The sequence below is a fragment of the Chiroxiphia lanceolata genome, chromosome 28 (genome assembly GCF_009829145.1).
Source record: "Chiroxiphia lanceolata isolate bChiLan1 chromosome 28, bChiLan1.pri, whole genome shotgun sequence".
In the NCBI taxonomy this organism is placed as follows: Eukaryota; Metazoa; Chordata; class Aves; order Passeriformes; family Pipridae; genus Chiroxiphia; species Chiroxiphia lanceolata.
This window is the reverse complement of record NC_045664.1, coordinates 2,741,425-2,768,617: the sequence shown is the minus strand read 5'-3', so window position 1 is coordinate 2,768,617 and position 27,193 is coordinate 2,741,425. Positions and strand designations below refer to the sequence as shown.

The window sequence follows — 27,193 nt, the reverse complement described above, 5'->3', positions numbered from 1 at the left end:
TTTAGGTCTAATTTAGATAAAATAGAGGATCCTGCATAGAGCTGTTACACTGTCATCATTCAGGGATTCGGAAACAAGTCCCTGAATATTGGTTTTGCTTTTTAATCCAGCTTGTGCACCAGGGCTCCCTCCAACACAGCTTAATTCAAACCAGTAAAGACAGATTTAATTAAACAGCTCAACATGTCCTGTGGAATTATTTCTCCTGCTCTAATTGAGTGGATGGGATGTCAGAAGTAATTTAGTTATTGGAACATACCCACCCAATGAGAGCTCCCCCTTGGGAGCAGCAGGGTATTGATTGTTAATCAATGCAGTCGTTAATCAATGCACTTGCAAACGTTTGCACTTCCCTGGGTTTTGAGGTGGAGCCTGCTGGGCTCTGGGTTTTATTTTTGCCACAGGACTTCCTGATGGAAACATTCATCATGTTTAAGGACCTGATTGGAAAAAACGTGTATGCAGCTGACTGGATGGTCATGAACATGATGCAGAGCAGGTAGATATTTCTGTATGTTTGCTGCTGTTTGAAGTCTTGCTTTGGAGCCCTCGTGGTTCTGGCAGGAGGGTGACTCACACAGGCAGGTTTATTTTCTGTAGCCATTTCTGGGTGGTTTCAATTGGATTTCAGTGAATTGTGTTTCCTGGGCATTTCTGTTGGTGGCACTGGGAATCTCTCTCCTGTTTGTGGCTCTCATGCCCCACAAACCATGGGGTCTTTCATCCAGTTGGAGACTGACCATAAAGCAGAGAAGCCTTTTTGGTTCCAGTTTGGGGGGGATCCCATGGCAAACCTAAAGCCAGAGCTGGACAGTGTTTAACCACTCTGTCAGTGAGCAAACTGCCCCTGATATCCAACCTGAACCTCCCCTGGTGTGACTTGAGGCCACTAAACCAAGGAACAACTTTCCCTGTATGTTCCTTTACTGGGAAAGAGGTGGAAGGGATTCTAGAGGAATTCCTGCCACCTTTGGGAGCATCTGCTCCTGGACTTACACGTAGGATCCATAAACCCAGAGCTGCAATGTCATTTCTTTGATTTCCAGAGCCACCTTTTATGGATGCTTTTATCTTTTCAGGGTTTTCCTCAGGGCAGTGAACCAGTTCACCTCTGTCCTCAACCAGGCCTTCCTGGATCCAAAAAGTTTTGAACTCCAGGTAACGGTCCCCGTTGTTCCTGGGTTTTCTTACGGCCCCCAGACCCGAAAGGCAGGAAGAACAAATAAATCCCACTGTGTTGATTTTCTTCCTCATCAAGGGAACCAGCAGCGCTGGGGGCTGTGCAGCTCTGTTGTGCTGGTTGTTGCTTTTCCTTTTGTCTTCATTTGGGGCTGTCTGAGGATTTCATCCAGCTCAGGGGACTGACCCCTCATCAGCTCAGTCACCAGGTACACGAACTTCCCGTCGTCGTACACATCTTTTGGTACTGCAGCAGGATTTCTGTTTCCTCAGAAGGGTCTGGCTTGCCCTGGTCACTCATCTTGACTGGGTGCTCCGTGTTGGTGGCTTTGTGGATGCAGCATTTGCACACGGAGCAGGAGCTGACCCCGATCCCCTCCTTCACCACGTACCCGTCGCTGAACTGGGCGTTCTTGCCGTGCAGCTGCTGCAGGAGCAGAAAGGAGAGATGAGCTGGGAGGGTTCAGGGAAGGGTTTGTGCCATGTGATGAGTTAACTGGCAGAGCTGGCAGACTGTCTGCTGCATCCCACAGCTTCTCCTCCCGGCTGGGAGAGGGAGGAGAAGAGAACAAGGCAGATACAGGTCAGTGGGATGACACTGTCTGCTCTGAGCACGGTGTGTTTGGGTGGCACCTTCAACCCCCACCAGCAAAGATCCACCTGAGGAGAGGAAAAGCCACAGCCCCACGTTCTCCTGCCAACCTGTGCACAGTGCGATGGAAATGAAGGAAAAACAGGATGCAAGAATTCCAAACAGACACCGCCTGGGGCTGCCTGTCAGAGCTGCTCTGGACGGTTCAGACCTGGAGTATCTCTGCACTTTCAAACAGTTGTTCCAGTGTCTCCAACCGAATGCAGGGGTGGCTGGGCAGGTTTCACCTTGCCATCCTCCAGCGATCCAGGCAGGTTTCACCTTGTGCCTGAAGGCCCACACCAAGACCTTAAACCATCTTGTCCAGGGTTAGCTTTATGCTGATGATGTGGCCCACACAGAAGCAGCTCTGCAGCGTTTGACATCCTGCCTTGCTGAGGCTACTGAGCTCTTTGGGCTGGAAGTCAGCTTAGAGAAGACTGAAATTCTCTATCAACCTGCACCTCAGGAAGTCTTCCATCATCCCCACATCACCATTGGTGAATCAGAGCTCAGATCAGTCCAGCAGTTTAATTCCCCAGGCAGCCTCATCTCCTCGGATGCTGAGATTGATGGGGAGATGGACAACAGGTTAGCAAAGGCATGGAGAGCTTTGGGAAAACTCCATAAAAGAGTTTGGCGAAATAAACACTTGAAGAAAAGTACAAAGATAAGTGTTTATAGAGCCACTGTGCTGTCTGCTCTCTTATATGGATCTGAATCATGGGTCATCCACCACCACCACCTGCGACTCCTGGAACGCTTCCATCAGCGCTGCCTCCGTACAATCCTGAACATCCACTGCTCAGATGATGTGACCAATCCATCTGTTCTAGAACAAGCAGCAGTCACAGCTATTGAGGCCATGTTGCTGAGAACACAGCTGTGCTGGGCAGGGCACGGCTCCAGGATGAAGGACCAACCACCCCCTCCCTAAGATCTTACTTTATGGGGAACTTGCTGCAAGAGAGGAGCCCCGAAGAGGAGCTACAAGGACTGCCTGAAACAACATCTCAGCCTTGGCCACATTGATCATCAGCACTGGTCTACTCTGGCCTCCAATGGGGAGGTCTGGAGACACCCCATCTATAACGCTGCTGATGCCTTTGAGAACGCAGCAGGATCACCCTTGAGGAGAAAAGACAACGCAGAAAGAATCGTGTCCTGCAGAATTTACCACCTAAGGAGTCTTTCTGCTCTGCCTTTTGCTATCAGGCATGTCTATCCCAAATTGGCCTTATTAGCCACCAACGTGCTTGTAACAAACGTGGGTAGAGCCCTTCCCAAATCTTCGTTCACGAAGCCCGGCCATGATGATGACGATGATTTGGGGTTGTGCAGCTCTGGCGTGCTGCTTGTTGCTTTTCCTTTGTCTCCTCCCGTTTTATTTGAGCCCTGTTTCTCTTCCCCAGCTCTGGAATAACTATTTCCACTTGGCAGTGGCCTTCCTGACTCACGAGTCCCTCCAGCTGGAGACCTTCTCCCAGGCCAAACGCAGCAAAATCATCAAGAAGTGAGTTTGCTTTTCAAACCTGCCGGAGCTTTTTGCTTCATTTGTGCTGCTCCAGACAGTCCCCTGAACCCTCAGGAGGACAGGAGGTGCCAGGGAAGTGTTTAATTAATGAAGGGGTGACCAGGAGGGGTGATTGGGGGTGTCTGAGTCGGGGCAGGCAGATCCTGAGCTGTTGGAGCTGAACTCCAGCACCTTGGCAGAAGGTTCTTTGCAGTGTAAAGTCTGTGACAGGGGCTTGTCACAGCTCCCAAAATTCCCTCATGCAATTCCTCAGCCTCTGTAGAAGGCAGGGGAGAGAAATCCTAAAACCCCTCCAGCTTTTCAGTCCCCCACCTTTGGTTTTTTTCACTTCAGAGCCACTCATTCCCCCAAAAGTAGGAATAAACACCTCAATTTTTACTGACTGAGCAGCTTTCACTTCTTCATTTAGTTGGAATCAAGTCCCTAAATACCTTTTGAGGTTCTTGACACAGACTTTTATGAAAGCATCTGTAGTTTGCCACCTTTTTCCTGCTTTAAGAAGCCTGAGCATTAAATCTTGATGCATTCTCTCCATGTCAGCAGTGAAAGTTTTGGGGAAAAAACACCAAACCCCCCAAAATTCGGGGTGGAATTAACTGCATGAAGCAGCAGAGCTGCAGCTTCATTGTGCCCTCAGAACTCTGCAGTCTCCTGTCACAATGGCACATGGCCATTTGTGGGTTTGCCATGGAATTCTTCAGGTAATTCCAGCTCTCAGGCCTTTGTCACCTTTGCCTTTTAATCCTTTTTCCAGGTACGGGGACATGAGGAAAGAAATTGGCTTCAAAATCAGGGATATGTGGTACAACCTGGGTGAGTTCCAGCCAAGGAATCATCTTTATTTGAGCTCTCAAGCTGGGCCTCAGATCCTTTATTTCTTTAGAGAAGCTGCACGTGTTTAATGTGGGGAAATGCACACAAAAATCCCTTTTCCTTTTGCTGGGAATAACTTGAAAAAGCTGATTTATTTTCTCACATCAGCTGCTGGGATGATGTCTTAGATTCCCTATAAAATGTTCTGCCATATAAAGGAAAAGTTGAATTTTTCAGACCCTTTGTGATTTGCAGTTCAGCTCAGTTATTTTCTGTACCCTTGCTGAATTGTGGAGCTGTGGGGGTGTTAATTCTGCTTTAAGTAGCCATGAACCACATAAAATACACGTTCTGAGCACAATATTTGTGCTTCATGGTCTCTATAATGTGCTTAAACATTCAGATGTCCAGATCCTGCCCTTGGATGTCCAAATCCTGCCCTGGAATATCCAGATCCTGCCCTGGAATATCCAGATCCTGCCCTGGAATATCCAGATCCTGCCCTGGAATATCCAGATCCTGCCCTTGGATATCCAGATCCTGCCCTTGGATATCCAGATCCTGCCCTTGGATATCCAAATCCTACCCTGGAATATCCAGATCCTGCCCTTGGATATCCAGATCCTGCCCTTGGATATCCAGATCCTGCCCTTGGATATCTAAATCCTACCCTGGAATATCCAGATCCTGCCCTTGGATATCCAGATCCTGCCCTTGGATATCCAGATCCTGCCCTTGGATATCCAGATCCTGCCCTTGGATATCCAAATCCTACCCTGGAATATCCAGATCCTGCCCTTGGATATCCAAATCCTACCCTTGGCTATCCACATCCTGCCCTGGAATATCCAGATCCTGCCCTGGAATATCCAGATCCTGCCCTTGGCTATCCAGATCCTGCCCTTGGATATCCAAATCTTGCCCTGGAATATCCAGATCCTGCCCTGGAATATCCAAATCCTGCCCTTGGATGTGTCTGACTTTGGTTTTCTTGCAGGTCCCCACAAGATAAAATTCATTCCAGCCATGGTGGGGCCAATCCTGGAGGTCACCCTGGTGCCAGAGCCTGAGCTCAGGAAAGCAACAATTCCCATCTTCTTTGACATGATGCAGTGTGAGTTCAACTTCAGTGGGAACAGGAACTTCCACATGGTAAGGGAACACCCTAAATGTACAATATCTGTACGTGTGCAATGCAAGAAAATATAATACATGCAATAAAATACAGTATAGGTGCAATATAATACATGTATGTACAATATAATACATATTTACACATCTAAATTGGGAAGCAATTTGGGGACCTTAAAATAGTAGGTTAAAAAATAATATCTGTTTATTCACCTTTATAATAACAATATAAATTCCCCTCAAGACAGATTTTGGGCTGCAAATATAAATTACTATAGAGAAAATTGCTGGACAGGCAAGTGTGAGGATTTTGGGGTTGCTTAAATACTGATTAATCCCTCAGTAACTCACAAGACACATCACATTTTGGAATGATTCTGGAAGGGAGAACAGGGATATAGGGGCAGACAGGGTTTGCTTGAGGTTCCACAGGTTAAAAGGAAGAGCAGGAAGCAGGATCTGGATCCCTGAGTTCCAGCCCTGGGATAATTTCTCCAAAAGTTGCCTTTTATTGCTGCTGGGAAGCACCAGCAAGTAAAGAAGGAAAAGGAGCTTCATTTTTGCCCTGAGGTTGAGTTTTCACTGCAGTTTTTAAGGATTTACTCTTCCAGCTTTCTCCTGGGAATACCAGGCATTCCCATCTCACCTGGCAGGTGGGAACACTGCAGACAGTGTGATATTTATTTATTTATTCCATTGTGGGATTTATTTTATTTTATATATTTTATTTTATATATTTTCCCAGTGCTATTTGTACATATATTTATATATTATGTATATATTATATATATATGATATATATAGATACGTGATATAGATATATCTATGTATATTAATATACATAGATATTAAAAAATGTATGAAATATATATTTCTATACTGGGAACAGTTAAGAGTGAGACTGTTTCCTTGCCCTGCACATCACAGGGTGTAGATGATCCCCCAGGACTTGGTTCTGGCCCCATGAGAAGTTGGTTTAATTAGGAACACCAGTGTTTGTGATGGTGGTGGCACTTTGGCTTTTCTGGAAGTGAGAGCACTTCAGAGCCACTCATCTCCCAGAAGCAGGAATAAATACCCCAATTTTTACTGACTGAGCAGCTTTCACTTCTTCATTTACTTGGAATCAAGTGGTGGTGGCACTTTGGTTCCTTTAGGGTGAGTTCTGTGAGCTGGAAACTTCTCCATCCTGCAGAACTGATCTGCTGATGGATGGGGAGAAGGGGGAGTGTGACACCAGAGCATGACTTTGTAGGATGAGAGAGGGAGGACCTGTATGTCCTTGCTCCACTCTTGTCATTTTGGCCTCTCACCCTTTTTATTCTGCTCTAGGAATGGAAGGATCCTCTCCCTTGGGCTGTAAAACCAGTGTGTGATGGTGGGGTGGGGTCAGAAACACCAGCCAGGAGCGTTCCTGGTGCTCAACTCACACCCCTGAGAGCTGCTCCCTATTTAATTGGGGGGGTTTTTTTTTGCCTTTTCAGTTTGAAAACGAGCTGATCACCAAGCTGGACCAGGAGGTGGAGGGCGGCCGAGGGGATGAACAGTACAAGATCCTGCTGGAGAAACTGTAAGTTTTATGCAGGACCTGGAGACCCTTTTTTTTTTTTTTTTTTTACAGTTTATTTGGTTGTTTTTCTAATGCAAAGAAACCCTAATTCATTGCTCCACTGAGGTGGGAGGCAGTGCAGCTGTTTTAGTGCCCAAAAATGAGGGGTTTATTCTGCAGCAACTTGCACAACTGCCCTAAACTGGGAGGTCAAAACTCACAGTCAGGTGCCAAAGTGGAAAAGCCTGAGAAGAGCAGGCTCAAAGTTAAATCAGAATTAGAGCTTTTAGCACCAAGAACCCGTTTTTTTTGCTCAACAAGTCATATTTTAACCTGCCTGACCTGGGTCTCTCAGGGGTGGGTGTTCAGCGCTGACCCCGAAATTCAGTTTAACACCACTCGGGACCATAACTGAGCTGTCCTGGGGTGTCCCTGCAGGCTCCTGGAGCACTGTAGGAAGCACAAATACCTGGCTGCCCCCGGGGAGGTGTTTGCCCTGCTGGTCAGCAGCCTGCTGGAGAACCTACTGGACTACAGGACCATCATGCACGACGAGAGCAAGGAGAACCGCATGAGCTGCACCGTCAACGTGCTGGTAGGGGGGAGGCTGGGCCTGCACTCCTCACCTGGCTCCTGGGCATCCTGAAGGAGTTGGGTTTATCTGGGGGATCCTAAAGGAATTGGGTTTTGTTTGGGGGGGGATGATTTGAATTGGTTCTTTGGGCCGGTTCTGGTTAATGATGTGCCCAAGTCAGGCTCTCGAGCTGTGAACGTGGGAAGGGGTGCAGTCCAAAATCGAGCCGTGGGGCTGATCCTTGGCCAAATGATAATCTGGAGCCCTGAAACAGAGGCAGGAAAGATGCCTAGTGGGTAGTTTGGGTCCCTGTTCCACTACCAAGAGCTCTGGACAAGTCACTTTGTGTGATTTGCCCCTTTTCTGGAGGTGATGGTGACCCCACCTCGTGTTAAAAGGATGGTTACAGGGATATGTGCACCTAACAGCAAAGATCTTTAATACATCTAAATCAGAGATTTATGGATCTAAGCAGCCAAAATGGCACTAAACATCTTTAAAACATCTAAAACTGATGCTCAAGTTACTTGTCTAGGGATAATTATGCAAATCCCTGGTGTTTTATGTTGTGAGTTTGACTTTTTCTAACTGTTGGCAGAACTTTTATAAGGAGAAGAAGCGAGAGGACATTTATATCAGGTGGGTTGTTTTCCCTCCATAATCCTGCCCAAAGCCTGGATTCCCTTGGTGTTCTGTGCATGGACACAGGATTCCTTCCCATCAAGGCACAGCAGCTTTTCCTTTCTCCAGGTACCTCTATAAACTCCGGGACCTGCACACAGACTGTGAGAACTTCACAGAGGCAGCTTATACCCTGCTGCTCCATGCAGAGCTGCTCCAGGTATCCCACTAAACCCAGTTTTAATTCCCACTGCCAGGATTTTGGGGCTCTAAACAAAGTACAAACAGCTCAGAATAAACAATTCTTTTTTTCCCCCCTTTTTTTTTTCCTCAACATGACTTTACATCACCAAGGTCATTAAGGAGCTCCGTGAATTTTTCCAATTGCACAGCAGTGGAATGAATAAAATGAAACGTTATTAATATCAATTATTATTAATAATTGGGAGCTGGGAGAAAATGCCTCAGCTTATATCACTGCAAAGCTTCCTTTGCACTGATGATGATTTGCCTTGAATGCAGCCCTGTGAGAGCCACTGGAAGGATTAATTCATCTGAAAATGAGCAGTTTTTTGCCCTTTCTCCCTCTGTGCAGTGGTCTGAGAAGCCCTGTGCCCCCCACCTCATGCAGAGGGACAGCTTCTATGTCTACTCCCAGCAGGAGCTCAAGGAAAAACTCTACCAAGAAATCATCTCCTTCTTCGACAGGGGCAAAGTGAGTGTCTGACCCTGCTCTGACAGCAAATCCTGGCTCCAAAATTTACTTTATTTACTCACTGGTCAGTCCTTGGCTCAGTGGATGTCACTGGTTGAGGCTGGTGACAGGGGTAAGAGCAGATGTCATCCCACCCCAGGCTTTTGAAGCTTAGGCCTGGCTTAGTGCTGTGGCACGAGCAGGGTGTGTGTTTGTCCTGGTGATGCTGGAACCTTCTGTTCCCTTGTTGGTTGAGGAGCAGCTGGAAAATGAAGCCTGTTCAGGATACTGGGTGTGAGAGAAAACTGGAGGGGTTTTCCTCCTTTTCCTGGGGAATGTCTGTGAGGTTTCTGGCATTGTCTGCTGATGCTGACCCTGCGTGGCTGCACTTTGGAGAGGTGCTTCTCCCGGGGCTAAATGTCTCCTTGGGATGGATTTAAGGTGAAAGATGAGAGCTTTGGGATGGGTAGTGGGAAGGAATTGTTCCCTGTGAGGGGCTGGGATGGAATTCCCAGAGAGGCTGTGGCTGCCCCATCCCTGGAGGTTCCAAGGCCGGGGGTTGGAGCAACCTGGGGGTGGAATTAAATGATCTCTAAGATCCCTTCCGACCCAAACTCATCCCATGATTCTGTGATGAGACAAAGCCAAGGAAACCTGTTGAAGTGCTGCTGTAGGAAGAGACCACCTGGGCTTCTCTTCCCTGTTTAGACTTGTCCCTGCACCTCCCTGTGCCTGAGTTTTCCCTGTGGGATTCCAGTGGAAACCTCGCTCTGTAAATGCCTTTCAGACCCACAAAAGAGCAGCTCTCTGACTGTAACAATCTCTGCCAAAAATGCACATCCCAGGGGCTGGGGGAGAGCTGGCAGGGCATGAAAGTCCTGCCTGGCTGGAAATCAGCTGCAGCTCTGTTCACCTGTCTGTGCTCATGGATGCTTTTAACTGAGTCTTTTATGTTATTTGTGCTCTTCTTCCCCCTCCTGCCTCCCTTCACCCTCCGTGGAGATGTGGGAAAAAGCCATCCAGCTGAGCAAGGAGTTGGCTGACATGTATGAAAACAAGGTCTTTGATTATGAGGGGCTTGGGAATCTCCTGGTAAGACTTTTTTTCCTCTTTTTTCAGCAGGCTGCTCGTTGCTTGAATTAATCTTGTTGGGCAGGATTAGCCTAAAATGCATTTATGTTAAAGACAAGCAAAGCAACATAACCCTGGGCTGCTTAAATTAATGTTATTGAGCAGGATAAGCCTAAAATACATTTATGTTAAAGACAAACCAACTGTTTAAATTAATAGTATTGAGCAGCATAAGCCTAAAATACATTTATGTTAAAGACAAACCAACATCATTCCCAACTGCTTAAATTAATATTGTTGAGCAGCATAAGACTAAAATACATTTATGTTAAAGACAAACCAACTGTTTAAATTAATCTTGTTGAGCAGCATAAGCCTAAAACACATTTATGTTAAAGACAAACCAACTGTTTAAATTAATATTGTTGAGCAGCATAAGCCTAAAATACATTTATGTTAAAGACAAACAAACCAACGTAACCTCCATGGTTTTTAATATTAGAATAATGTTTTTATAGGGTTTTTAAGTAGGTTTTGACCTCCTAGTTAGCATAATAATACCATGGGCAGATGTTTAGAATTCTTGCTGTTAATCAAATAAAGCAACATTTGCAAGGTGTATTTTCAGGCTCCCTAAATCTCATCACCTTGTTGTTACTTCTGTGGTAAAACTGCTGTGTGAAAACACAGAACTACAGAATCCTCTTGGTTCTGAATTACATTTTTTAGTAATTAAAGGTGGAACCAGATGGTCTTTATGTTCTTTCACAGGAGGATCATCTGCCCAGTTTTATTTCTGCCAGTTCTCTGACATTTGTCACCATTTGTGCCTGCTCAGCTTCAGAATATATTTATATTTAATTGGCTTTCAGGCAGTTAAGGATTTCAAGTATCCTTCTGGAATCCTAAAAGCCATGGCATCGTTCTCAACGTCTGCAGACCAGGAAATGAACTTGATTCTGGTCCAGACAAACCAAATATTTAATCAAGTAAATGGACAAGCAGCAGAGAGTGGATCCAAAAGGCAAATTGTAAAATGCATTCTGTCGGGGGGAGCTGCTGGGAGCTCCAGCCTGGCAGTGTCCAGAGGGAAAATGTGGTGTGGGTTTTTTTATCTTCTAGAAAAAAAAGAGTTACTTTTTTTATTTTCCAGAAAAAAAGAGCTACTTTTTTTTTTTTCATTATTTTCCAGGAAAAAAAGTTTGTTGTTGTTGTTTTTTTCCAGAAAAAAAAAAGCTAATTTTTTCCCAGAAGAAAAGAGTTACTTTTTTTTTATTTTCCAGAAAAAAAGAGCTACTTTTTATGAGAATATCATGAAGGCAATGAGGCCTCAGCCAGAGTACTTTGCTGTTGGATACTATGGGCAGGGTTTCCCCTCTTTCCTCCGGGTAAGAATTCTTCAACACTCCCTCCCCTGCAGTGCTGGGGATCCCAAAAATCCCAACTTTTGCCCAGATACCAAGAGAATTCGAGGGTAAACTCCTTTTCCTTTGCATGTCACTGACACATCTAAATCCCTCAGGTATTTCAGAGCATTTCAGTGTCTAGAAAGAGACAATTAAGAGATGAAATTATGTGTGTTCCTAATAGAGTGTTGCAGTAGGGTTTGTCCTGACGTGGATTTAAACAGACTCTTCCTTTTGTACTGGTGCCATCTGACATGGGAGTGTTGCTGTTAGGGAATGTTTAGCCTGGGAAGAATTTATCCTGTAGCTTTCCAGCCTGGATCAGCCTGATTTTCAGGCGTGGATCATTCCAGTGCTCAGGCACATCAATGAGAGTTTGTCCCACGCAGAGGAATTAAAGTGCAAAGGTGCTTCTTGTCTGAGGCAGGTGCTGAGCATGTGCTGCAGCACATGATGAGTCCCATGGGCATGCCAGAGAATATTCCTGGCTGTTATTGAAAATTCAGGAATATTTACATTCTCGGGCTGGAGCTGTTTGAAGTTCTGGCCTTCAGTGGAATCCAAGCTCAATGAAAGAGGAGAGTGTTTAATTAGAGCTGTGTGATGGAATGGCATAGAAGGCTTTGGCCTCCAGGGCATGTTTTTGGGTCCTTCCCTTCCACAAAGCACCACAGCCAGGTGGACAGGCTGGAAAAATAATTGACCATGGGCTGGTGTTTGGTCTGTTGAGCAAAACTGCCAGGGCTGGACATTTGGGTGATGGAGAGAAGGGAGTCAGGGATGGGCCAGGGAAAACTCCTGTCTGTGCACAGGGAGGTCCCTCAGGTCACTCCCACCACCAGTGGGCTCAGGGACCAGCTCCCTGCATTAAAGAACTTTCTGGCACAAGTGTTCTCTTGCTGAAAACCAGTCCCTGTGGGAGTTCTTGGGGTGCTGGAAAGCAGAGGCAGCTCAGTGACACCTGCATGAGTTTGTGAGGATATGAACACGATGGGATGGAGTTGAGGATGTCCCTGCTCATTGCAGGGGGGTTGGACTAGGTGACTTATAAAGGATCCCTTCTCATTCAGACTAAAGGATCCCTTCTAATTCAGACTAAAGGATCCCTTCTAATTCAAACCAAAGGGTCCCTTCTAATTCAGACTAAAGGATCCCTTCTAATTCAGACTAAAGGGTCCCTTCTAATTCAGACTAAAGGGTCCCTTCTAGTTCAAACTAAAGGGTCCCTTCTAGTTCAAACTAAAGGGTCCCTTCTAGTTCAAACTAAAGGGTCCCTTCTAGTTCAAACTAAAGGGTCCCTTCTAGTTCAAACTAAAGGATCCCTTCTAGTTCAAACTAAAGGGTCCCTTCTAGTTCAAACTAAAGGGTCCCTTCTAGTTCAAACTAAAGGATCCCTTCTAATTCAAACTAAAGGATCCCTTCAAATCAAACTGAAGGATCCCTTCTAATTCAAACTAAAAGATCCCTTCAATTCAAACTAAAGGGTCCCTTCTAATTCAAACTAAAGGATCCCTTCTATTCAAACTAAAGGATCCCTTCTAATTCATACTAAAGGATCCCTTCTAATTCATACTAAAGGATCCCTTCTAATTCAAGCTAAAGGGTCCCTTCTAATTCAAGCTAAAGGGTCCCTTCTAATTCAAGCTAAAGGGTCCCTTCTAATTCAAGCTAAAAGGTCCCTTCTAATTCAAGCTAAAGGGTCCCTTCTAATTCAAGCTAAAGGGTCCCTTCTAATTCAAACTAAAGGGTCCCTTCTAATTCAAACTATTCTCTGATCCTGTGTGTATTTTGTAGGCAAGCCTGAGGTTCCCTTTGCCAGGCCTTGCCTCCCCAGAGCTGCTGAGCTCTCACTCCAACCCCTTCCTTCCCTCACCTCTTCTGTCTGTCGAGCTTCAAACCCATCCCTTCCCATCGACCAGACCTCTGAGACTGCTCTGGGGGTGTTTGGCAGCTCGTTCTCATTCTCTTTTTTTCCTCTCCTCCCCCCAGAATAAAATCTTTATCTACCGTGGCAAGGAGTACGAGCGGAGGGAGGACTTCAACCTGAAGCTGCTGACCCAGTTCCCCAGTGCTGAGAAGATGACCAGCACTGCCCCTCCAGGGGAAGACATCAAAGCTTCTCCTAAACAGTGTATCTTTTGCTTCTGATGAGTTTTGGGCACCTTCAAGAGCTGCCTCTTTCCTAGAGAGGGTCTCCAGCAATAATAAGCAAGGAGCTCGTTGCTCCAGTGGGGGGCTTGGAAGGCACAAAAATCGGGATATCTGGAGTTGTAGCAGGGAATTTAAAGAGGCTGGAAGAAGAGGGGCAGCTTGGTGCTGTCAGGGTTAACCAAGCTGTTGTCTGGGTGAACCCAGAACAGGTTGCAGGTGTTGCCTGAAGAAAATGCAGGGAGGAAGAAAAAACTCCGAGGCAAGTTAGTTTGGGAGGTGAGATGAGATAAGGATTTTAATTTGTGCCTCTGAGGCATAGAGATTACAAGGCACACACTCCTCCTCTGTCCAGATGGTACAATTTATAATATTGCTTGTCCAGTGCCAGGCTTTTGCCCTGGACCACCCTCCTGGTGGTCATGCCCCTTGGGAATTGGGGCTGGGGGGCTTTTTGAGACCCCTTCTTCATCATCATCTCCTTCGGGTTCACCCAGTTCTTGACTGTACTCTTGCAGTTCAGGCCAAGGTACAAGTGTTCTCTAAACTCTCTCAAAGAGAGACTAAACATTTTCCACTGGAATTCAGGGGATAATGATGTGGGAGCATGGAATGGGGTGATGGGGTGGGGGAATGTGTGTAGTTTCTGTGCTAAGGGTAAGTGAATCAGGGTTGCTGCTTCTAAACTATATAACTATATAACTACTTATAAAAATTATATAAATATTATATAAAAATATATAATATATAAAAATATATAATATATGAAAATATATAATATATATAAATATATAAAAATATATATATAATATATAATAATATATAAAAATATATTTAAAAGTTTATAAAAATTAGGAAGAAATCAGAAAAACCAAGAGGATCTTAAGGCATCACAGGGGAGGGTTTCTTGGGCTCTTTCCCAGGTGGTGCTGGTGGTTGTGGGTGATCCCACTGGGAATTGCTGGGTGGAAGAGGTGAAATGATGACAGTGGAAGTGGGATGGAAAGGGAAGGGTGATCCCTTCCTGCCTGCACTTCATCAGCTTTTATACACTGGCTGGGTTTTGGGGTTTTACCCCTAGAAGTCACTTTGTAAGAAGTGTGAAGTGATGATGTCATGAAAGTTGTTGGATGAACAGCTCTTGTTGGGGTTTGTCCTTGTTGGGGTTTGTCCTTGTTGGGGTTTTGTCCTTGTTGGGGTTTTGTCCTTGTTGGGGTTTTGTCCTTGTTGGGGTTTTGTCCTTGTTGGGGTTTTGTCCTTGTTGGGGTTTGTCCTTGTTGGGGTTTGTCCTTGTTGGGGTTTTGTCCTTGTTGGGGTTTGTCCTTGTTGGGGTTTGTCCTCGTTGGGGTTTGTCCTCGTTGGGGTTTGTCCTCGTTGGGGTTTGTCCTCGTTGGGGTTTGTCCTCGTTGGGGTTTTGTCCTCGTTGGGGTTTGTCCTCGTTGGGGTTTGTCCTCGTTGGGGTTTGTCCTCGTTGGGGTTTGTCCTCGTTGGGGTTTGTCCTCGTTGGGGTTTGTCCTCGTTGGGGTTTGTCCTCGTTGGGGTTTGTCCTCGTTGGGGTTTGTCCTCGTTGGGGTTTGTCCTCGTTGGGGTTTGTCCTCGTTGGGGTTTGTCCTCGTTGGGGTTTGTCCTTTTTCTTATTTTTTATTCATATTTTTATCCTTATTGTTTTTATTCCTATTGGGTTTTATTCTTGTTTTTTATTCTTGACTTTTATTCTTATTGGTTTTTATTCTTGTTGGCTTTTATTCATACTGGTTTTGATTTGTATTGAGGTTTATTCTTTTTTTTTTTTTTTTTACTCTTATTTGTTTTTTCTTCTTAGTATTGTTTAATTCTTATTCTTTTGCCTCTCTGCTGGTGGAGCTCCAGGCTGTGTCCCAGCACCCCAGTAGGCTTAAGATCCTCTTCACTGTGAGCATGACCCAGTGCAACCTGGTGAAGATGCTTCACATCCCTGCTCGTGACTCCAGGCAGTGTCAGGGGTGCTCCTGGCAGACCAACAGCAGGAAAAACCAAGTTCCTGGGCCAGACTGGAGCATCTGATGGTCCATTTTGGCCTCAAAATCCTGTGCACAGAGGCACAGCTCAAGCAGTGATACCAGATGCTTCCCTTGCAATAATCCTGCCAAGCACTGAATCCACAGAGGAAATTAAAATTCAGTCAAGAGCAAACTTGGTATCAAAAATGCCTCTTCTGTTGCTGCTTTGTTTCAGCTACTTCCTTTGCATCTGTTTGTGTTTGTTCTAATGTTTTTGGCTCCGGATGAACCTGAACTGCACAAGTTTGGATGCAGATCTGAACTCTACCAAAAGCTTGGGGGCTGTTTGGTTCCGGGGCTCTGGCACAACCCCACGAGGAAGGGGAGCAGCTGCACAGCTTGGATTTGGGACAGGTTCCTCCCAGCCTCCTCCAAACACCTTCAGAGAAGATGAGGAGTCTCAGTGCCCAGCTCAGTGTTGTGTCAGGCAGACCTTGGTGGCTCTGTAGTTTGCCTTCATTTCAGGCTTTTTTACCCTCCTTTGTCTCGGGCTCTTTTTTCCTTCTGTTTGGTCTGGTTTTGTTGCTGCTTTGTGATAAAACAACGTGTTCTTTTGCTTTGCTGACAGTGCCCTGGGAGCTGGGCACAGTCTCAGGCCTTTAGAGCCTCCAGCAGACCAGTCATGCACCAGTTTGGGACTGGGAGCATGTGGATGCTCATCCTGGCACAGAGCCCGGGCTAATAAGCTCTCCTGAGAGAGAGGAGGAATTAGCTGGGGCTCAGAGCTTGATCTAATGTGGGTTGGGCTCAGCTTTGGCAGGGATCCAGCTGGCTCCTCAGAGCGGGCAGGATGACCTTGCTTTGGCTTTCCAAACACTCCTCAGAAGTACCCTCAGTGAAGGGAAGGATGTGTGGGGGCTGCTTTGACCCACAGGGCCCCTTCAGGGGGCAGTTGGCAGGTGATTCCCAGAAGTAATCTGCTAATGGAGGTCGAATTCCTTCAGCTTTGCTTTGCCATCCAGGGTTTTTCCTTCTGTGAAGCCTCAGCACGGTCCTTCCAACAGAATTTTGGAGGAGCTGTTGTGCTTGGGGATACTGTTACTGATTTTTTTGATGTCTGTGGTGGTTCACAGGTGCAAAAGCTGTGGAGGTGAAGTAGCTGTTCCTTGATTAAAACCAGTTCTTTTCTTGGGTTGGATTTATGAATTATTTAAAAGTTATTCATTTAAAAAGTGGGAGGGAAGGAGGGGCAGCCCCACTGTGCTGGCAGAGTCTGATAAATCACTGGGGGTGGGAGAGAAGAGCCACATCCATCCCTTGCAGAACCCAGGACAGAATCCTGCTTTCCTTTTTTCTTGTTTCCCAGAGTAGAAATCAGCAATTTCTGAGGCTTCCCAAGCATTTCACCAGGGAATTTCAATACTTGGAAGTGTCCAAGGCCAGGCTGGACAGGGCTTGGAGCAACCTGGGATAGTGGAAGGTGTCCCTGCCCGTGGCACTGGATGGGCTTTAAGGTGCCTTCCAACCCAAACCATTCCATGATTCTGGGATAAGTACAACCCTTATCTTGATGGGCTTTTAATCCTACAAACTACAAGATGCAATGCAATGCCTGGGATTTGTGATGAACTGGTATTTTCCTTCAAACTCGACAAGAGCACAGGGAATTGTGGGGAATCCTGACACTTGCTGAAAACAGGGAGGGTGTTTCTCTGGCTCTCCTGTTTTCCCAAAAGGATTCCTGGTTTTTCATCCTTAACTAGAGCTGCTCAGATGTTCAGTGCTTTATTGTGAAGCCTGTGATGAACCTGCCACCTAATTACAAAGATAAACCTGTCCCTGAACAGATCCTAAAGTAATTCCTTTTCTTTTTCCCCTCGACATTTCCTTTGTATTTTCCCCAACTAACTTAGGCACAATGCCTTTGTGCCTGGTGTAAATTTGTTTAATATCCAGTTGTGAGAAGAAAGAGTTGAATATTTCTGCAAAGGAGGGTGGGAGTTGAGGAAACTCAGTGTTTACTCTGCTGCTTTCCAGCTACTACAGAGCAAATGAGGTGCAGCAATTCACACACTCCAGACCTGTCAGGAAGGGAGAGAAAGATCCAGACAATGAGTTTGCTGTGAGTCCTTTGCCTTTTGTTTGTTTTGTTGGGGGCATTTTGACCAAAACTGTCAAAATGGTCGGGGAGGTTTGGTATTAAAAGGTTGGAGTAAAAAAAAAGGGGCTGTCTTTGGCACTGCAATCTTTGCCAGGGTGTTGGTGTCAAAGGGCTCCAGAGCTGGAGTTTTAACCTTCAGAATCCATCAGAATCCATAAATACTGAGCTGTGCAGCCCCAGCTTCCCACAGAGCACAGCAAGGGGCTCCCTCCCACTTAGTGCAGGTGAGAAGGGTTGGGGAAGGTCCTGCCAAGCCTGTTCTGGGAGCCTCACCCTCCACGGGGGAGAATTGAATTGCAAGACCAATATTTTCCTTACACCTTGGTGTTTTTTTTTTTTCCTTCTCTTGACCAGACCATGTGGATAGAAAGGACAACCTACACCACAGCTTATTCATTCCCAGGCATCCTCAAGTGGTTTGAGGTCAAGCAGGTCACCACGGTGAGTTCTGTGTTGGGGCTGCATCTCCTGCCCTCCAATCCCTCCAGGAATCCCTTGGAACAGTTAGGATTGCCAGTCCTTCCCCCGCTGGATGTGGCACACCAGTAATTTAAATTCCTTAATTTTATATTCAGTGGGGAGGAATAAATCACAGACCCGTGGAATCCTGGGATGGTTTGGGTTGGAAGGGACCTTAAAGCCCATCCAGTGCCACTCCCTGCCATGGGCAGGGACACCTTCCCCTAGCCCAGGTTGCTCCAAGGCTGATCCAGCCTGGCCTTGGACACTCCAGGGATCCAGCTTCTGTGGGAATTCCATCCCACCCCTTCCCCACCCTCACAGGGAAGGATGGTTATTATTCTGATCTGGTTTCTTCTGGGTTTTTTGTCTCCATCAGGAAGAGATCAGCCCCTTGGAGAATGCCATAGAAACCATGGAGCTGACCAACGAGAAGATCACCAACATTGTCCAGCAGCACATCTGGGACAGGAGCCTCCCTGTGCACCCCTTGTCCATGCTCCTCAACGGGATCGTGGACCCGGCCGTGATGGGGGGATACACCAACTATGAAAAGGTCTTGCTCAGGAAACCTCCAGGGTTCTGGAGCCAGGCTGGGAGAGCTGGGGGGGTTCACCTGGAGAAGGGAAAGCCCCAGGAAAGACCTGAGAGCCCTTTGCAGGGCCTAAAGGGGCTCCAGGAGAGCTGGAGAGGGGACAAGGGATGGAGGGACAGGACAAGGGGAATGGCCTGAAGCTGTAGAAGGGCAGGTTTAGATTAGATATTAGGAGGAAATTCTGCCTTCTGAGGGTGGGAGACCCTGAGGTTACCCAGAGAAGCTGTGGCTGCCCCAGCCCCAGCCCTTGGATCAACCTGGGCTGGTGGAAGGTGTCCCTGCCCATGGCACAGGGGTTTTAGGGATCTTTAAGGTCCCTTCCCACCCAAACCATTCCATGAGAAAAGGTGAAGTTGTGTTTCTTTCACCTGGTTTCATTCCTCCCTCAAAGGCTCTCAGATCCTGGTGCTTCCCCTCGAGACCAGCCTGGACAAAGTTAAATTCCCCTCTGGGCTTCCAGGAGGAGACTTTTCCAGGAGGTTTGAGCCCTGGAAATTCTGGTCACTTCACAAGCAGGCGGCTCAGAGACGGGGGGTGGAATGAATTGATCTGGAAGAGCCTTTCCAACCCAAACCATTCCATGTTCCTCTGATGTGGAGCTCAGCCCCGTGACCTCTGCAGTGCTGAAGAGCTGGGTGGAAACCTGGGAGGTTCAGCTGAGCTTCCAGCTGTTCCCCAGCCACGGCACATCCCGTGGCCGTGTGTTCAGAGCTCAGAGAGGAGCAGGAAAGAACAAAAGAGCAGAGATTCCCACTGCCTGCAAGATGGAAAACCTTTGCAGTGTTTAGTTTTGGTGCTGTGCATTGCCCTGGGGGGGGATGATCCAGCTCTCCTGGGCCTCCTTTCCAGGGGTGACAACAACCTGCTCCTGTCTCAGGGGGCACAGAGCACGGGGCAGGTGGCAAAGAAAGGCTTAAAAACTTGTATTATTCTCCCTTGTATTATTAATGTGAAGGAAAATTAGGATTTCTCTTGCCAGCAAATTATCTGTGTTTGGAGTCTCGCAGCAAAAAGCAAATATTTCAGGGGAAAAAAGCACTATTTCCTCCCTGGGTTTATCCAGCTGACCCCAGAGTAGGTTCTTTCTTTTTTTTGGGATGTTTAATTGAAGCTGTTGATTCCCAGCACCCTACTGGTGACATTCCCAGCCCAAAAATCTAGTGCTTATTTCCCTAAACTGAAGGGATGGTGTTAAAACATGTTTGATCCTTCTCAGATATGTTGCAGTCACATGGAATGAAGAGCACAAGTTAAATGGGAGAGGGGCTGATTTATCCAGGGTCTAACTCTGCTCATTCCAGAGGACTTGCACACTTTGCCAGGCTGAATTTGGCCCTAAATCCTCCCATTTTATGAATTAAGGTTGACAGAAAGTGTAGAATTACGAAAGGGGGAAAGCAGTTAAAACCAGGAAACACAAAGTATCCGTGACCACATCTGGAAATACTCATTTCTGGTTCATATTTTCCCATTTCAGCTGAAGATCAGAACATTTGGCTTTTGTGGGCGGCTCAAATCTCGAATTTTAATTGTTCCACTGGAGCCAAAAAGCCAAAGTCTGCGTTTTTAACATCTTTCTTCTTGCAATAATTGAACACTTTCAAGACAATTCCTCTGGGACCTCCCCAGCAGCCCTTTCCCAGGCTCACCTCCTCCTGCCATCAGCCTTTTTGGGATCATACCCCAGCCCTATAAACACTTGTCCACACAGTCCAGTTAATGGGACACAGGAGGAAAAATGCACATTCAGAGGCTGAAATAGTTCAGGGAGGCATTTCAAAGCCAAATTAAAAAATGATTAGGGATTTTATCTAGGCAAAAAAAAGAAAAATGAAACATTTCTGACCCAGAATTGTGATCCTTTCCAATGGGACACTGCAGCACATCCTGGGAATTGGCACAATTTTAAGGCTTCAGTCCAGGAAAGTGGATTTTTTTTTGTTCAGCTTTAAACCAAGACCAGGTTGTGGTGATTAAAGGTAAACCCAGGAGAAGTGGAGACTAAAGGTGCTTTGTTGAGCCCAAACCTCAACAGAGGCTTTATATATTTCTACTGAGTCTTTGTAACAAGTCCCAGGTGAAAAGGTTGGATTTAAGGGCTTAAATCCCAAAGCTGAAGGGAATTGGAGCAGGTCACCTTGGAGCAGGTCTGGGGTGTCCCTGGCTGCTGAAAACTAGAAGCTTTTTGAGGTGAAAAATCAAGATTTTGGGTCTGCTCCTCATGCTGAAGGGAGAATTAATGTAACCTGGGTTATTCCAATCAACACTGTTTATGAGGAGGGAGTTGGAATTGAGTAAGACTTTCTGATGGAGTAACTTTTTAAAATATATGTTTCACTGAAATTATTACTTATGGAAGCAAAAAAAGCCCTTTTCCCCCCATTTCTCCACAAATAACCCTGGTTCTTTTTCCCTCAGCTCGGTGGCAGGGAGGTGGCAAAATCTGGCATAATATGAGGAATAATGGCAGTGAATTGCTTCTGAATCCCAGGGATCTTCCCCTGGGAAAGCAGGGTGGTGTTTGTATCACCTTTTTCATGTTCTCTCTTTGCTTCCAGGCCTTTTTCACTGAGAAGTATCTTCAGGAACATCCTGAAGATCAAGATAAAATCGAGCTGCTGAAGCAACAAATCGCCATCCAGGTCTGGAAGTGGGGAAGGACTGGGGGAGCACCATGTGGGAGGGCAGAGGTTTTTTCATCCTCATTTTTTTCACAGAGAGAGAATCTGGACAGTGCCCAGTTGCTTTTTATTTTAAGGGAACTGCTGCATCCTGAAATTGTGGCCTAAAATATTCCACGTGCTTTGTGTTACTCTGGAATATTTGCCAAGGTGGTGGGGGCTTTTCCCTCCTGAGGATCCAAATATCTGGTACCTTGTCTTGAAATCATTGGAATTGGTGTGGTTTGACCCTCAGGGAGGTGAAAATTGCCTGGTTTTCCTGGGGTGCAAGTGGCATCCTGTGACATTTTACATATTCCCACCCAGCAGAGGGTGGTTAAAGCCACCTCACAGTCCCACAGCCCTGGGGGCTGAGAAGTGGTGCTCTGACATTTAAACATGGCATTTTTCCAAAGCAGAATAAGGAACCTGAGGGGGCAAGAGGGAATCATGGAATGGGTTGAGTTGGGGGTGGACTTTAAAGCCCCTCTCATTCCACCCCCTGCCATGGGCAGGGACACCTTCCACGAGCCCAGGTTGCTCCAACCTGGCCTTGGAACCGTGGATATAAGTGGGGAAAATGGAAATATTTTTGAGCACCTGGAGCTCACACTGTCAGGTTTGAGAGCCACAGGTCAGTAGCTGAGCTTCCTTGCCTCATCACTGCTTAGTTTTGCCTCTTCAAACCCAAAACACGTTGATTTAAGTCCTTTAAGTGCACTGAACATTTTGAGCCTGGATGTGGCATCAGTGCCATGGACTGGGAACCACGGCGGGGTTGGACCAAGGGTTGGACTCGATGATCTCGGAGGTCCCTTCCAACCCAGCTGATTCTGTGATTCCATGAAAACCCCTTCCTGGAGCAGCAGGGCTGATTGATCTTCTTGGAACTGCATTTTTCCCCTCCCTGCAGATGCCCCTGCTGGCGGAGGGGATCCGGATCCACGGGGAGAAGCTGACGGAGCAGCTGAGGCCGCTGCACGAGCGGCTCACGGGCTGTTTCCGGGAGCTCAGGAGGAAGGTGGAGAAGCAGTACGGGGTCATCACCCTGGTGAGCCAGCCTGGCTGGGCAGTGCTTTGCCTCCAAAGCATCCACATCGCACTTTTCCCCTCTGTGAGCTGGGATTTGCATCCTAGAGCCCCACAGGCTGGGCACGGAGTGGCTGGAGAGCAGCCAGGCAGGAAGGGAGCTGGGAGTGGGGATGGACAGGAAGCTGAACAGGAGCCAGAGTGTGCCCAGGGGGACAAGAAGGCCAATGGATCCTGGCCTGGCTCAGGAACAGTGTGGCCAACAGGTCCAAGGAAGGGATTCTTGCCCTGGACTCAGCACTGGTGAGGCCACCCCTGGAGTGCTGTGTCCAGTTCTGGGCCCTCAGCTCAGGAAGGACATTGAGGGGCTGGAGCAGGTGCAGAGAAGAGCAACGAGGCTGGGGAAGGGACTGGAGCACAAGTGCTGTGAGGAGCAGCTGAGGGAGCTCAACCTGGAGAGGAGGAGGCTCAGGGGAGACCTTCTCACTCTCTGCAGCTCCCTGCCAGGAGGGGGGAGCCGGGGGGGGTCGGGCTCTGCTGCCAGGAACCAGCAGTAGGACAAGAGGGCACAGCCTGGAGCTGCCCCAGGGCAGGTTTAGGTTGGCCATGGGGAAGAAGTTCTTCCCAGAGAGAGGGATCAGCCCTTGGAATGGGCTGCCCAGGGAGAGGGTGGAGTCCCTGTCCCTGGAGGGGTTTAAGCAGAGCCTGGATGTGGCATCAGTGCTATGGGCTGGGAACCACGGTGCGGTTGGATCAAGGGTTGGACTGGATGATCTTGGATGTCCTTTCCAACCCAGCTGATTCTTTGATTCTGTGATTCTCTGACTGTGTGGTTTCTCAGCCCTGTTTTTGCCTGCAGCCCCCCTCCCTGACCGAGAGGAAGCCCAGCAGGTCTGGCTCTGTGGTGCTGCCCTACATCATGTCCTCCACCCTCAGGAGGCTCTCGGTCACCTCCGTGGCCTCCTCCGTGGTCTCCACCTCCTCCACCTCCTCTGACAGCACCTCCTCCAGGCCAGGCTCGGATGGGTCAGTACCAGCCTTTCCCCCTGATTTACAGCACTGCAAAAATGCCTTTGCAAGGATTTTAGTTACTCTTAAAATCAAAGTTTATTCCCTAGTAACACACATTGAAAAATTGTAATATTGCTCCGTTTTATAGGCAGGGAGTTTGGGGCACAAATAGGGATGATAATTCTGGGGATTGAACCCACAGCTGCTGTCCAAATTATTTGCCTGGCACTGAAGAGGGATGGGGTGTATTTCAGACACACACATTGTCTCTGCTTCCTGGGAAAACAGGAGGTGTAAGGCACTGCAGGGTGGTTTATTTTGGTGTGGTCAGCAAAGAGGTGAGTAAGTCACACAGGACATGTTTCCACCCTGTTTGCAGCTGCATCCATGGAATTGGAGCTGCCACACAGGGAAACATTCCCTGGTTTTACTTCTCTGGACATTTAATTTACAGCTGTGATAAGCAGGAGGGTTTAGGGGACTTGCTGAAGGGCAGTGCAGGGCTCAGCATAAAATGAAGGTCTGGCTCCCTCTGCAAGCAGATCACACTTTACAGTCATTATTACACATTACATGATGTGGTTTTACAGATCTCATTAGACCTAAGACATAATACTCAGAATTTCTGGGGTAACCCAGCACAAATCTTGCTGAAAAATCCATGTTCATCATTCAGTTTTTCCCAGTAATCTCATGGAAACTAAGAGGTGGCAGCTTTTTAACAAACAGCCCTTGAAAGGTCTGATGGACTCGTGTTTTTTCCCCTCTTTTGGGCCACAGATCTATCCTGGAGCCTCTCTTGGAGAGGAGAATATCAGCATCTTCCAGAGCTGAGGAGCTGCCCGTGAAGGATGACGGTGACAACAGGATCAGCAAACTCAAGAGGAAGGAGTGGAGCATTAGCAAGTCTCAGGTTATCGTGGAGAAGGAGCCAGAAACAGAACTGACTTCCAAAATGGTAACCCAATAATGCTGACAGCAAGAATCCAATGCCCAGCAGGAGGATTGGGAGCGTTCCCATTGCTGTTCCTTGGGAGCTGCATTAACCAGTGGGAGGGGTTGGGATTCCAAAAGCCTTGCTCATCCCAGTCGTGCTTTTTTCTGCGGAAAATCGGTGTCACAGCTTTGGCTGGAGGGACAAACTGGAAACAGGAGGCTCTGATGCTTCCTGGAGGTGCTGAGTGCCCCACTCGTGGTCAGAGCAGGGGCCTTTGTGATGCTCTCAGCACCCTCTAGGGCTGCCCCTGTTTTTGTTGGAGCAATCCCTGCTGTCCCAGTGCCTCAAAGCAAGACACCCAGTCAGGAATCCAGCTGCCAGGCCAGATGTTCAGCTGCTGTCACTGGGCATCAGTGCACAAATGCAATGTGCTGGGAGGTGAGGAGCAGTCTAATGGGCTGGGGAAGTGAAAAGGATGGGCTGCTCATTAAGTCACCAGCTTGGGACTTGGAAAACCCTGTTCCAGCCTGTGCTTTGCTCCAGACCCTCCTGCATGGGGGCAGAGGGGTTATTCCTTCAGCAGATTATTTGCAGGAGAGGAATAAAAGGGAATCTATCCCCCCCCAGGAGGCTGTAATGAGGAATATCTTGGAGCTGTTGGGATTAGGGTTGGCAGTGGGATTCCCAGTGATCACTAATGCACAGGGATAAGTTTCAGCCCACAGGTAAAGCTGTAGAACCGTGGAATATTATCCTGATTGATGCAAAGGCTGTGCTGCACTGTCAGAGGATGAGAGAATTGGGCACCTGAGCATTTCAGCTCAGTGATACTAATCTGACTTAGCACAGGCTGTGTAAATAATGAGCAAACATGAATTCTTGTGTTTCCCTTTCTCTCTCTGAGTGCCCAACGGAATCTGGCAGGAACAGGGCCTGCATTTTCAGGAATTCTCATCAAATCTGAGTGGTGCTGCCAGCACTTGGAGGCTGCAGGATGTTTATTAGAAGGGGAGCTGGGCTGGTGTCACTGGGTATTGACAGGCTTTCCAGGGCAGGAAAATTGGGAGCTGGGAATGCTGGTGGTTCAGGAGGCCTGGCCCCTCTGCCTCTGCTGCTGGATTAAATGGCTTTAACCCACAGGCACTGCTGGCAGCTGCTGATCACTTTATTAACTAAAACTAGAGGGAAAATATCTGGGATAAAGCCCATTTGTGTGGTTTGCTGGGACAGTGGGGAATGTCTGTCCAGGGCTTTGCACTGCAGGGAGCTGAGAGATGCAAACACAGCACCCACCCTCCCTTCTCCCCAGCATCTCTGAGGGCAAATCCTAGGTGTTATCAGCCCCTGAAGGGAATGAGCAGTCCAGGGTTACAGCCCTGCAAAGCTCAGAGAAAGCTGGTTTTATTGCTGCTCTAGTGCAGCACAAGAATGGGACAGGCTGATTTTATGCAGCTCTTGGCTGAGCTGTGTGGGAGCTGGAAAGCCAGAGGGAAGCAAAGGCTTGCTGTGTGTGTCCAGCAGATTTGGGCTTTAAATGTTTTATATTCACCAGTGTGTGGTCTCTTCTGTGCAAAGAGCAATCCAACTGATGGAGAATTGAGCTCTGAAGAGCCCAGTGAGTTTTATCAAGTGTTTAAGTGACAGCCTGCTCTGTAAAACAACAAACTGATATTTTAAAGGTTCCTGATATTCCTGAACTGGACTCTTGTGGCCTCGTGGTTGGAGTGAAGAGCACAGAGGACACACATGACACTGGAAGGAACTGGAACATCTCCCAAGTCCCAGATGCAAAAGATTTGCTCTGGAAAGCCTAAAATAGACTTGTTTCACAGCCCCAAGGAGCTGGGTGACACCAGCAGCCCTGACCTGCACCCAGAATTTCAGTGTTTTACTTCTTGGAAAGACTTCTCCCCCACTGCCCTGCCAAATTTATTCACAGAACTGCAGCAGCTTTTCAGCCTGACACCTTCCCCTGTTAGTTAATCCTTGGAGGTCTCTCCAACCAGCCTGCTCTTACCTGGCTGACTTCTGAAGGGTTTTGTCTGCCTTTGTTCCAACCAGGGCACTTCAGGGAAAGCACAAAGGCCAAAGAGTCTCCAGCTGGGAGACAACAGACTGACTTTGCTTCAGGGCTCTTCGCTCCAGCAGTCGACTCGAAGCCCACCCCCCATCACCCCCAAAACCCCCAGGACCCAAAGTAAGTCCTAGAAATGAGTCTGTGTTTGCTGGGGTAACCACACTGGGCAGGGAGGGAAGGAGGAAGGGAGGGAAGGAGGGAGGAAGGGAGGAACTGCTCTGCATTAGATCACAGAAGGTGCCTCTGAGCTGATAATGGTCGTGGATGTTTTTGTCAGCTCCCAAAATTTGGCTGTGTTACCAAAGATCATCCGTGTCACTTAGAGATCACTGGTTAAAATTAGGATGCCAGAGGAATTCCAGACAACAGGTTTTACCTTTTTCAGTTTGTTTCTTGGTTTCTTCTGTGTTGACTTGTATAAGGAAGATGGAGAGAGACTTGGGGCAAAGGATGGAGGGACAGGACAAGGGGGAACAACTTCAGACTGCCAGAGGGAAGGGTTAGATGGGATAATGGGAAGAAATCCTTCCCTGGGAGGGTGGGGAGGCCCTGGCACAGGTTACCCAGAGAAGCTGTGGCTGCCCCTGGATCCCTGGAAGTGCCCAAGGCCAGGTTGGAGCAACCTGGGCTAGTGGAAGGTGTCCCTGCCCATGGCAGGGGGTGGCACTGGGTGGATTTTAAGGTCCCTTTCCACCCCAACCATTCTAGAATTCTGTGACTTCTGGAAGGTATATTAAACCTCAAGGTGAACATCACATGCAGTCAGTGTAGGTGATAAATCAAGAACATCTCCTGTGGATTCACGGGATGGAACCACAGCAATCCCACGTGGTTCTGATCAGCTGGATGCCTGAATATCCTGGGCAAGCCCTGAGGGCTTTGTTAATTAATGAACAAACTCCCATCACGTGGTAAAAAAGGTCTGGTAGAACTT

General features: G+C 47.5%; 1 protein-coding gene across 1 annotated transcript in view; it reads left to right on the top strand.

Moving 5' to 3' along the window:
- The window catches only part of DOCK5 (dedicator of cytokinesis 5), an 84,381-nt gene that overhangs the window by 52,688 nt on the left and 4,500 nt on the right, over positions 1-27,193 (top strand). Inside the window, exons 29-50 of the mRNA XM_032712551.1 lie at positions 405-499; positions 1,080-1,158; positions 3,223-3,323; positions 4,099-4,157; positions 5,155-5,309; positions 6,773-6,858; positions 7,276-7,432; positions 8,010-8,050; positions 8,162-8,252; positions 8,628-8,747; positions 9,729-9,818; positions 11,081-11,185; positions 13,193-13,334; positions 17,104-17,185; positions 17,368-17,452; positions 17,846-17,932; positions 18,330-18,506; positions 21,104-21,187; positions 22,119-22,256; positions 23,094-23,260; positions 24,026-24,203; positions 26,244-26,379. Of these exons, the coding sequence (XP_032568442.1) occupies positions 405-499; positions 1,080-1,158; positions 3,223-3,323; positions 4,099-4,157; positions 5,155-5,309; positions 6,773-6,858; positions 7,276-7,432; positions 8,010-8,050; positions 8,162-8,252; positions 8,628-8,747; positions 9,729-9,818; positions 11,081-11,185; positions 13,193-13,334; positions 17,104-17,185; positions 17,368-17,452; positions 17,846-17,932; positions 18,330-18,506; positions 21,104-21,187; positions 22,119-22,256; positions 23,094-23,260; positions 24,026-24,203; positions 26,244-26,379 (2,455 nt within the window). The remainder of the gene's footprint in view (positions 1-404; positions 500-1,079; positions 1,159-3,222; positions 3,324-4,098; positions 4,158-5,154; positions 5,310-6,772; positions 6,859-7,275; positions 7,433-8,009; positions 8,051-8,161; positions 8,253-8,627; positions 8,748-9,728; positions 9,819-11,080; positions 11,186-13,192; positions 13,335-17,103; positions 17,186-17,367; positions 17,453-17,845; positions 17,933-18,329; positions 18,507-21,103; positions 21,188-22,118; positions 22,257-23,093; positions 23,261-24,025; positions 24,204-26,243; positions 26,380-27,193) is intronic.